Source organism: Aegilops tauschii, chromosome 2 (assembly GCF_002575655.3).
Source record: "Aegilops tauschii subsp. strangulata cultivar AL8/78 chromosome 2, Aet v6.0, whole genome shotgun sequence".
Classification (NCBI taxonomy): Eukaryota; Viridiplantae; Streptophyta; class Magnoliopsida; order Poales; family Poaceae; genus Aegilops; species Aegilops tauschii.
The window spans coordinates 322,895,183-322,907,507 of NC_053036.3; the positions used below are offsets into that span (position 1 = coordinate 322,895,183).

Below are 12,325 nucleotides of genomic sequence, written 5' to 3' on the forward strand. Positions count from 1 at the left end.
GAAAGAAAGGCAAAGGTTCATCTGAACACTGAATACACTATCCCATATCCAAATAGCAGTAGCTGCTTTGTACACAAACCGGTAGTGCTAAGAGCAAATCCGAAGTCAAATATCCACAACTATTAAAATAGACTGTAACTTCATGTTTTTATCAAGTTAATGACTATCCCAAGCATGCAAGCCTTAAATTCAGTACTAAACCAATGATAATAAGCCCAAGATATGACATGACAAACATGTGCCAACCAATTTCCTAACTTTCCAACCCTCCTATGGACACCGATGAGGTGATGATCTTCACCCCTCTTCGTCCGCTGCTCGGGCAGCTAGTGGAGGGGAGTGGGCTCCCCTTTCTATTCTAGTTAGTCCATAGGTTTAGGATCTCATCTTCATGTAGCTGCGCCAGTTTGGAGTGGTTGGTGTTGCATCAAATAAGGTGGCTTCGGTGTCTCCTCACCAAGGCGAAGTTATCTCCAGCGGCGCCGCTAAGCCGATGGCCTCATATGATCTTTGTTCGTCTGGAACGGTGGGCTTTATGTTTTCCTGTGTCTGGCGGTTATTGTGTGTCATGGCGGCGCCGACAAGTGGGATATGTTGGTACTGGTTCAAGGTTGGTGGCCCGATGGAAGGCGGATCTAGTGTTCTTCCCCAGCAAAGACAGTGGGATGCGTGTAGTCCGGATCTAGGTCGGCATGGGGAATGTTCTCGACCGACCAGCCACATGGCCAAGTGCATGTTCTGCAGGTCTAGTCTTCGAATCTCGATGCCTTGAAGGCTATGGCACCAGTCTGGATTTCTGTTTGCTGGTGTTCAATCTCTTCCTATGCGTCTCAACGGTGCTGGCGGTCGATGACGGTCTCATATGTAGTTGGTTGCAGGGATCCCAATGGACTTTTTTTGTTATGTTCTTTTATTTGAGGTTCTTTTTGCAAAGTATTCTGGACACAAGTCATGTCATGTTCTTTCTATTATTAGTTTTCGCATGTATGTGCATTTATTAATAATACGTTTACTCTTTTGATAAAGGTTAGATTTTATTGGCTCAAAATGAAGCATCAAGTGGACACAAACACAAAGGGAACACATCCTACCTTTGCATAACTGAGATGCACAGAGCTAAAACAAACGCGCGCACACAACTAAATATGTCGGCATATGGCAAAGTCATGCAAGACCAAAACTATGCTTAGCACAGGAAAAAGAAAAAAAGGAAACTATGAAGCGATCAAAACAACGATTGACAAACTACATTAATGACCATATCTGCAACAACCATCCCTTGACATCATTAGGACCGCGTTTTTCTTAAAGATACGTCTTCAAGAAGAGAACGACACTCAAGCGCCGCCGTCATCAGATCCAACCACCAATGATCACATTCTAAGTTTTCATCCTAAAGAACAAGTCCGGGCAATGCTTTCACCAAGTTCACAACACACAACATTGTCATTGCCAGTTAACCAACTCGGGTCAAACCTAAGTTTTTCAGCCCGGAGCTCGAGACCGGATACTCAAGAAATACAACCAAATTGAAGTCAATCATAGTAGTTGTCGCCACCACTTTTCTGCGATCCCAGCAGCTACATGCATTGGGCTAGAAACCCACCATGCTGCTGCATCACCATACCCTCTGTGTTAAGCCATCATTCATAGATTGCATCGCACAGTCGAAGGCAAACTGGCCGGAGTGGGAGCACAGTGAAGCCTTCAGGCTGCATCCCACAACCTCGCTAGTACGAGCCATTGGTCGGTGTCCACATCTGAAGGAGAAATCCTCCCAAATCAAACACCTAGCCCAAGAATTCACCCGATTAACCAGTTAACTCGTCGATTAATCCCTACTCATAGAGCCACCTAGCAGCCGATAAACTGATAAATCATTTGATTAATGGATTAACTTGCCGATTAGCCTATTAATCCCTTACTCGCCAGCCAACCGCGCAGCTATCAATTAACAATTTACTCAACAAAGGCTAGCCGAGACGTTCACCGATTCGATTGGATGCGACCACCAGCGAGACATGGAGTGACCAGCCCCGACCCTCACTAGCCGCTGCAGGGAGCGCCACCTACGCTGCCTATACTCCGTTTATTGATTAATATAATGCGTGCGGTTCCAAAAATACATGGATGAAAAAAGGACAACCTTAGTAGTAGTAGAAATATGTAACAAAGCAGTTGCAAATTTGTATCATCAGAGTTGCCCACAAGTGGTTGTGCACCTCTCTATCCCGTCATACATATGTAGTACTACTACGATTTGATGGGCATATAAAAGCAAATCCAATTAATTAATTAGCAATTTATGGTACTACATTAATAATTAATTAAATGAGAGGAAAGTACAATGAATGCGCACCTATCCTCCCCCCACACACACATAGACAAACCACACGTTCGAGTAGACGATAAAAGGGCCCCAAAGGCAAGATCAGAAGCATCAACTACTTGACAGCGTCAGTGGTCGGAGCAGAGGTAGCTAGCTAGCACAGTGCCAAGCTGAAGCTGTGCAGCGCGCGGCCTGAGGCCGCCTAAGGTTTTTGCCCCTGGTCTCGAGCTGCTAGCTCTACATATACGTCTCGCGGTGGGGTTCGTGGCAATGGCCGGCGTCGAGTGCGGCGGTGGGGACTGGCCCTTCTCCGCCGAGGAAGCGTACGCCGATTCCTCTGCGCTGTTGGCGGAGATCGGCTGGGCGGCCGGTTTTGTCGACGACGGCTGCGCCGGGGAGCTGCTTCCGCCGCTGGATCCGCCTCCGGCCACACCAACGGGGTCCATGGAAGGGGCCGGCGCCTCGTCGAACTCCACCGATGACGGTGCCACGCGGGAGGCTGCAGACGCCGACGGCAGGCCGGCCGCCGCGACAGAGGCAGCGTAAGTAAAGCTGCGGTAGCTTAATTCACCGACGGATCGTCGCCATGCTCATCTCCTCTCTTCCACGCCATGAGCGTTAATTCGTAATTACCATCGACTTTTCCAAAAAAAAAACTTAGTTTAATTTCCTTCTCCTCGATAATATTTCACTTTGCATTTCATTTCGTTATATAATTTCTCTTTTACATTCGTCCTTGTTGCGAGTACTTTTATATTCGTCTGAATTATTCGTTAATAGCACGTCATCGTTTCCAAGGGCAGTCCGGTAAATTCGGTAATGAGGCTGAGAGAGTGTGGTGCTGTGTGGTTAATTTGCATGGAACGTTGCGCCGGGATTCGCGTGCTAAACCTCCCCTTCCCCTCTCATGGCCTTTTTAAGTCCACGATAAGGTTGTTAATTTGGAACGTATGCTAGCTAGATTCACGGCCACCACTAGTATACGGAGTATTTTTATAGGGGTTTTGGACTATTGATGATTGATTGAAATAAAAAGGGAACGATTTGTCTCTTGCGCCATGCGTTAATTTGGTCTTCTCTGTACAAATGGGAGCTAACAGCAACCTCCATCTATGCGTGCTTGGATATGGATGCAGGAGCAAGCCGGCGCCGGCGCTGGCCCCGGGGAAGACGATGAAAAAGCAGAAGCGGGCGCGGCAGCCACGGTTCGCGTTCATGACCAAGACGGAGATAGACCACCTCGAGGACGGATACCGCTGGAGGAAGTACGGACAGAAGGCCGTCAAGAACAGTCCTTTCCCAAGGTAACGTATTCCTATCGTCCGATCCATAGCTTAATTTGTACATACGTACGTCCCGTGGAAAACTCTACACATTATTTTCTTTTGCGAGGAAAAATTCTACACATTATATGCTTCGTATATATGAATGATCTCCATATCCTAGCTGGTCGGCAGAGCTCCTGGTTCTGCCTAAAAATCCATCTCCATATCCTAACTAGCAGCATATTAGATCATGCAAAAAATGCGTAAGATAATTCAGTGTGTAATTGTGTATAGACTATTAAGATACTCCCTCTGTAAACTACTGTAAACTAATATAAAATCGTTTAGGTCACTAGTTTACAGAGGGAGTAGTTGAGAGTGAAAGCGTAGGACATATGTATGTGCATGTGAGTACGTAATAGGGTGCAATACCATATAAATTTGGTGTGCATTGAATATGTAAATCATTTGGTAACTAATTGCCGTTAACTACTAGTGTGTGTGTGTGGGGTTTCTCCGATACTCATCGCTTCATAACGAACATGACAGTACGTAGTTTCGTAAACTGTGTGCATACATTCTGCTTTAGGGTAGCTTTCCTCTGCTGATCAGTTTGTTAAGGAGGTAGTTAAGTTTAGCTCTGATTTAGCTAGTGCACTGCAAGATAGAGAGAGATCGAACCTATGACGTTGTGGGTCGAATCCTAGTAATATTCACTGGGCAAAATTAATGAATGCGCACAGTACTGGTACTACTTTGCACGTAGTACTTGTACGTTTTATACGGATGTCATTTTAGAGGAACCCTTGGCATGCATTCGTCATGTTTTTAGTTTTTCTTTCTTTTTTGACAGGAGAAAATAATGTATAGTACCTAACCTGACATGTAGCTAGGCCCATTTTTCACTTTATCCCGCAAATCACATGATTCATTTTGCCATGGATGAATGAAGTGTTGCAATTATATTCTCTTACGTAGGAGCTACTACCGGTGCACCAACAACAAGTGCACGGTGAAGAAGCGCGTGGAGCGCTGCTCCGACGACCCCTCCGTTGTCATCACCACCTACGAGGGCCAGCACTGTCACCACACCGTCACCTTCCCCCGCGGCGCCGGCGCCGCCACCCTCGCCAGCCAGATGGCCTTCTCGGCACACCACCACCACCTCATGTACAACGACTTGCCGGCGCTGCACTCGCCGACCACTCAAAACCCACTCTTCAGCGTGCCGGCGATGTCGTCGTCGCTGCTCCAGCCGCTACACTGCAACCGACAGGAGCTGCAACTTGCAAGCTACACAACCCAGGCATCGTCCATCTCGTCGCCGGGGAGTGTTCCCGCCGTCGATAAGGGGCTTCTGGATGACATGGTGCCTCCAGCGATGAGGCACGGATAGATCGACGGTGTCGATCGCCGCTAGCTAGCTTAATTAATTATTAGCTGCTTAATTATGCATGGATGGACCACTGAATAGAGAGAAGAATAGGGTAATTATATAGTAGTATGGTGGTACATAGGTATATATTTTACAATGTGGTTAATTATTTCTTGAACATGTCATTTACTGGTAATAGATTAAATATGCACTGTGTAAGTAGTACTCTACTCCGTACAACGTATGTATAATTACTGTGTGGTTATACAAAGTAATTATACGCACTGCATGTTGATTAAATTATGAGTATATGGCTTGTGCCAACATTGTATATGTATGGTCGATGCAAATTCTAATTAATTATACTAGTCATCAACATGTACACCTATGTGACCTGTAGTAACTACTACTCCCTCCTCCCCGCAAAAAAAAAAGAGAAAAAAATCTACTACTCCCTCCGTCCCGAATTACTTGTCACTTGTCGCAAAAATGGATGCATGTAAGTAATTCGGGACGGAGAGAGTAGTATTTAGTTTGGTTATCTAACAAAAAATAGGCAGGATTTTAACCAAATATTCTATCCCAAATTCCATTTTTAGACAATCACAAGCTTCCTCAGTATATTGTGTGTTGCCAATGATGTTTAGACCATCAACATACATTGAGATAATATGAAATCATGTTGAGGATTTCTTGATGGGCACGCATGGGTTCTCATCATTCTTACAATAACCTTTTGTTATAAGGTTCTCATTAAGTCAGTTGTACCAAATATATTCCAACAAATTTAGCCATGGAGTGACTTGTAGACTTTACAAAATATATGTTGCGTTTTGCGTTTGGTTTTGAAGTTGAATTCATGTGAAACTTATATATCCAAATCAAGTGACCCACAAGAATATATGGTCACCACATCCATCAACTCCATAGATGGATGATTTCGAGCTGCAATTGGGATAAGGTATTGGAAAATGATTCACATATATCTGGAGAATAGGTTTCGGCCATCTGCGTGAAACCTTGTGCTACAAGTCTTGTTATGTGTCTCATCACCTCGTTATTCCCTTTCCTAATGAAAACGCTATTGTTGAAAGACTCCCTATATCTTTTGGTGTACACGTCTCAGCTAGGCTTAACTCAACTTCTTAAAACAACATTTCAAGCTGCTTTATATATAAAGCAAATCACCACATCCAACATCATGTCCAAATGCCGGAAATAAAATATAAGTTTGGTAGGGCAACGACACAAACATGCCAAAAAGAAGAATAAAGTAATGCGATACATGGCTCCATGGAGCAGCCGTATCCCTAACTAGGAGGCAAAGCACGGCGTCGGCTTGCCACACACAGAGTATCAACATACTGCCTAGCCGGTCCATGTCTTGCAGCCTAGAGGGCGGATGCAGGTGCTGCAAGAGGCTAGAAATTTAAACACGGAGTTAGTGCCACGTTGGAAAAGGTCCGCTCGATCACCATCTTGTTATGTGTCATCCAAAGGGTCCATGTCAATGGCGCGAACAACAACCACAAGAGGCGTCTATTGATTACCTTTCATCTGGTTTGTGATGCAGATAGTGCCTTTTCCCCTAGAGACCCTAGGTTTATCGAACCCATGAGGAGTGATGCTTAGCAGGGAGATTTCTGCAAAGAACTTGTTATCTCAAAGAGTACTAGTTTTCTAGACCAAATTCCCACAGTTAAATAACAAGACAACAATAAAGAAATAGGCTAGGGATAAAGGTTTCACATGCATCCTTGTATTTGCAATTGAGGATATTATCTAGATAAACATCATGGCACTGGTAAACACCGTTACATATGTGTAGTCAACGTAGTGTGGTCGAATGCATCCAAATAACCCCATGACCAACCAGCTATCACCATATCGAGGTTCTATTGTTCAAACCAAGGCCCTATTTGACTCGCGGGGTTACCTCATTTATTAAGGATTTAACCAGACCAACGCATTGGATGTGACTGCACAGTATCTAACCTAGAGACTTGTGAAAGTGCAACTATCCCTGGGTGGTTTTGGTAATTCCTAACAACATATAGCTCATGGAGCTAATGCTATTTCAAGATAGATATTTCAGGAAAGCTCAATGATTGGCATGGCATGGATTAGAAAGTGGACCCTTCAAAATGCTAAGGACAAAAGATTGGCTCAAGCTCAAAGCACACGACCCTACATTTTCTATTTTAGTGATCCAAGATCACATTGAGTCTATAGGAAAAGGCAATACTATTAAGAAGGGATGAGGTGTTGCTTAATGAGGTGCTTGCTCAAAATGCTTAGTGATATGCTCCAAAACCCTCCACTACTTTCTCATATCCACATATGTCCCAAACCAAAAGTCCAACTCGGCCCCACCGATTCTTTCTATCCGGCGCCACCGAGTTCAGTTGACATAGCCACTGCCAGAAACCCTAGTCTTTTCGGTCTCACCGATAGGGATCTCGGTCTCACCGAGATGGGATTGTAATCTCTCTGTTTCCCTTCGTAACGTTTCGGTCCAACCGAGATGAGCGATCGGTCCCACCGAGATTGCAATGCAAACACTCTGTTTCCCTTTCGTAACGTTTCGGTCCAACCGAGATGAGCGAATCGGTCCCACCGAGTTTGCCTGACCAACTCTCTGTTTGACTATTACCAAAATCGGTCCCGCCGAGTTTGTGTAAGCGGTCACACCGAGATTACGTTATGCCCTAACCCTAATGATATCGGTCCCACCGAGTTGACATGTTGGTCCCACCGAAACACCTAATGGTCACATTATGAACCAAATCGGTCTGACCGAGTTCTCTGAATCGGTCCCACCGAGTTTGGTGATTTGTGTGTAACGGTTAGATTTTGTGTGGAGGCTATATATGCCCCTCCACCCACTCTTCATTCGTGGAGAGAGCCATCAGAACAGGCCTACACCTCCAATACATATTTTCTGAGAGAGAACCACCTACACTTGTGTTGAGGTCAAGATATTCCATTCCAACCACATAAATCTTGATCTCTAGCCTTCCCCAAGTTGCTTTACACTCAAATCTTCTTTCCACAAAATCCAATCCTATGAGAGAGAGTTGAGTGTTGGGGTGACTATCATTTGAAGCACAAGAGCAAGGAGTTCATCATCAACACACCATTTGTTACTTCTTGGAGAGTGGTGTCTCCTAGATTGGCTAGGTGTCACTTGGGAGCCTCCGTCAAGATTGTGGAGTTGAACCAAGGAGTTTGTAAGGGCAAGGAGATCACCTACTTCGTGAAGATCTACCCTAGTGAGGCAAGTCCTTCGTGGGCGACGGCCATGGTGGGATAGACAAGGTTGCTTCTTCGTGGACCCTTCGTGGGTGGAGCCCTCCGTGGACTCGCGCAACCGTTACCCTTCGTGGGTTGAAGTCTCCATCAACGTGGATGTACGATAGCACCACCTATGGGAACCACGGATAAAAAATCTCCGTGTCAACATTGTGTTTGCTCCCTCAAACTCCTCCCTTTACCTTCATATGCAATTGTTTTACATTCCGCTGCTATACTCTTAGAATTGCATGTGGAGGTTGATTGCTTGACTTGTTCTAAGTTGCTAAAATCTACCAAGAACTAAAATTGGGAAAAGGCTAGATTTTTATTTGGTCAAGTAGTCTAATCACCCCCCTCTAGACATACTTTCGATCCTACAAGTGGTATCAGAGCTTTGGTCTCCATTTGCTTTGATTTCCATAGCTTTTGGTGGTCATAGCCTTGGTTTCACAACCTAGGAGAGTATGGCGTCTAGCGAGGGAAATTACCACCGTAGAGGTCCTTACTTTGATGGTACAAATTTTGCTAGTTGGAAGCATAAGATGAAAATGCATATTCTTGGACATAACCCCGCTGTTTGGGCTATTGTGTGTATTGGCTTGCAAGGTGAATTCTTTGATGGGAGAGAACCAAACCGTGAAGCTACTGCGGAAGAATTGAAGATGTTACAATACAATGCTCAAGCTTGTGATATTCTCTTCAATGGATTGTGCCCCGAAGAATTCAACAAAATCAGCCGTCTTGAGAATGCAAAGGAAATTTGGGATACTTTGATTGATATGCACGAAGGTACCGACTCCGTCAAGGAATCCAAATTGGATGTGCTTCAAAGTCAACTTGACAAGTTCAAAATGAAGGATGGTGAAGGTGTCGCTGAAATGTACTCTAGGCTTGCTCTCATCACAAATGAGATTGCCGGCTTAGGAAGTGAAGAGATGACCGACAAATTCATCATCAGGAAGATCCTAAGAGCCTTGGATGGAAAATATGTTGATCCAAATGATGCCCAATTACAAAGATCTCAAGCCAACGGAAGTCATTGGAAGAATTGTTGCTCATGAGATGTCACTCAAGGATAAGGAAGAGCTTCACAACAAGTCTAGTGGTGCTTACAAAGCCTCGTGTGATGCTCCCACATCATCAAGTGAGAAACAAACCTTCAATGAAGAATTGAGCCTAATGGTCAAGAACTTCAACAAGTTCTACAAGAGTAGAAGCAAAGAAATAAGTTCCAAGTCAAGGTCCTACAATGACAAAAGATCTTCCAGTCGTGAGCGAAATTGCTACAATTGTGGAAGACCCGGACACTGCTCCAATGAGTGTACGGCCCCCTACAAAAGAAGAGAAGATTCTCCCAAAAGAAGAAGTAGAAGATAAGAATCACCACCAAGAGAAAGGAGGAGTAGAGATGATCGTTATGAACGAAGACCCTCTCGAGAAGCAAGGATTCGGAAAGGAAAGTAAAGTCATCAAGGAGCTACACAAAAAGAAGACATCAAGCTCATGTTGGTGAATGGGTATCCGGCTCCGACTCCGACAATCACTCCGAAAGAAGTTATCACTCCGACTCCGAATATACTCAAGATGAAGGTGTTGCCGGTCTAGCACTTGTGTCAACCAACTCCTACGACATATTTGACTCACCAAATGAAGGAATTGGAAGATGCTTCATGGACAAAGGTCCAAAGGTAACACATCCCGAGTATGTTGATTTCAATAGTGATGAAGATGACTTGCTAGGTGATGATGATTTACTTGTTGACAACTCTAGTGATGAAAACTATGATGAAACGTCAATTAATCATGCTAATCAAGATAAAACAAATGATGATGATAAGAAGGAGATTGAGCGTCTAACTAAAGAACTAAACACTCTTAAGTTAGCTCATGAAACTACCTTGGAAAATCATCGAGAACTTTTAAAGACTCATGATAAGCTACGCTTTGAAAAGCTCAACCTTGAGCAAGAGCATGAGTTTTTAAAGGCAATCAATGATGATCTTCGCAAGAAAAGTTCTTCTTACATTGCCAAGAGTTTACTCTTGTCTACTTACATGCCACAAGTTAAATCTAGTAACAAGAACAAGAAAGATGCTTCATCTAGTAGTAACGACAAACATGCTAAATCCAATGTTGTTGCTTCTAGTAGTTCTCTTGATTCCACTAATGATTCTCTTAGCCAAGTTACACTTGAGCAAGAAAATAGCTTATTGAAGGGAATTATAGAGAAAGGTGTTTACGAGAGCCTTGCCGGAAGTTAGCAATTTGAGGAAATTGCACGCAAGCAAGGAAGACACCGGAAGAATCAAGGTGTTGGTTTTGAACGAAAGTTCAATGCTAATGGAGTTGAGTGGGAAGAAGATCAATACCCCAAGACGAAGTTTGTTCCTCAACAAGAGAAGTATGATCCTACTTCCTTCAAGGGGACACAAGCTCAAGATGATCTTCCACCACAAGACCACAAGCAAAAAGGCAAGGACAAGCTTCAAGAGGAAATTGATGCATTTGAAGAAGCACCTAAGGCCTTGGTCAAGTGGGTTCCCAAGACTACATCAAGTACTACTTCATCAAGTACAACTACAACTCCGAGGATTCCCATCAAGATGGTGTGGATCCAGAAGAAGAAGAACTAGAGAGTTCTTGAGGGTGACTCCGCCAACATACTTCACTCTTATCATTTTGGCAAGGACAAGTGCAAACAACTTCCATATCTTGCACTAGTTCAAGGAGTCACAAACCCTCTTGTTGGTAAGACAAGGGACAAGGTAACCTAATGCTTTCATGGACATCATCTTGTGTATGCATCACTCTATGTCTATGGATATCCTTGTTTGTTCCTTGTGGGACTAACCCGTGTAGGTATTGAAAGTGCAACTCACTCCAAAGGATTGCTCCAAATGATCTATATCAACATTGAGCATCTACATCTTCAACACCTACATGAAGTCATCATCGACAAAACCCAAGGTTAGTTCATCCCTCTTAAGGGGGGATATCACATCTGGGGGGAGCTTTACTCTAATCAATTGAGTTAAAGCAACTCTAATGGTGTGAACACAACAATGCTTTATGTAAAAGTGGTAACCCCACTTGTGCTTAAACGATGAGTATGACCTATGATCAAATGTTCTCATTTGACTCCTATGTCAATTTACTCATATATAGATGACCTAGTCATCGCAAAATTGCTTGGTAGATGCTAGAGTGTTTGTGCATGCTTTGTCACATATTTCATTTGCCATTTTATTGTGTGAGCATGTTGGTTGCATATTTTACTCATTCGAGGACATCAATTTGTTGTTTTGATTGTTAGGCTCTCTCTCTTTTGCCAAATGGATGGACAAGAATGCCTAAGAACTCCCTCTAGCTATCTATGCTTTCCTCGTCTCAAACTCTATTCATGCTACATCACAAAGTTTGATCAAGTCAGATTCGAACCACTCTGTGTGAGGAGCACTCGGAGTTCCCGATTCGTCATAGACTTAAACCTCTAAAACCTCTTTGTGCATCTCGGTCTGACCGATTCATCCTTTTCGGTCCTACTAAGTCACTAAGTTGATCTAGGGTTTTCAATCTCGGTGCAACCGTTTAGAACTTTTCGGTCACACCGAGTTGCAGTAACTGCTTGCAGTTTTGCATCTCGGTGCCACCGAGTCATTCCACTCGGTCACACCGACAGGGTCAGGTTATATATACCGCCGGGCCAAATTTTGGAAAAATTTCCGAACCCTCTCGCCCGTGCATAACCTGCTCTGCCTCTTCGGGTCTCCGGATCATCCTCTCGCCACCAGCGACCTCCCGGCGCTGGTCTCCTCCGCCGTCAACGGAAATCTTCACCGTCGTTGCCGCCGTAGCAAGTTCGTCGCCGAACTAGGGTACGAACTTGATCATTGTGCTAATCCCTAACTCCGATTCTTAGCACATTGCTTTGCCATGATTCTTGCCACGATTGAAATCATCCTGTCCAGCAAAAACATCCCGTAGATTAGTCTTGATTTGAAAATTTAGGGTTAGGTCTCCGCCGAATTCATCTCGGACCGACCGAGTTGTAGAAATCGGTCT

The 12,325-nt window shown here is 44.2% G+C and overlaps 1 protein-coding gene across 1 annotated transcript; it reads left to right on the top strand.

Annotated features, from left to right (window-relative positions):
• The first annotated feature begins 2,414 nt into the window (after positions 1-2,414).
• Positions 2,415-5,302, top strand: LOC109734656 (probable WRKY transcription factor 57). Its single transcript, XM_020293858.4, has 3 exons — positions 2,415-2,871; positions 3,466-3,633; positions 4,573-5,302. The coding sequence occupies exons 1-3, from the start codon at positions 2,600-2,602 to the stop codon at positions 4,988-4,990; spliced, it is 858 nt and encodes a 285-aa protein (XP_020149447.1). The 5' UTR covers positions 2,415-2,599; the 3' UTR covers positions 4,991-5,302.
• The last annotated feature ends 7,023 nt before the right edge of the window (positions 5,303-12,325 follow it).

What these genes read in the sequence shown, in the direction of transcription:
- LOC109734656 (XM_020293858.4), top strand. Translation starts at nt 2,600, where the DNA reads ATGGCCGGCGTCGAGTGCGGCGGTGGGGACTGGCCCTTCTCCGCCGAG. An exon ending in GCCGCCGCGACAGAGGCAGC is followed by an intron (nt 2,872 to 3,465) that starts GTAAGTAAAGCT and finishes ATATGGATGCAG; the next exon opens with GAGCAAGCCGGCGCCGGCGC. An exon ending in AAGAACAGTCCTTTCCCAAG is followed by an intron (nt 3,634 to 4,572) that starts GTAACGTATTCC and finishes TCTCTTACGTAG; the next exon opens with GAGCTACTACCGGTGCACCA.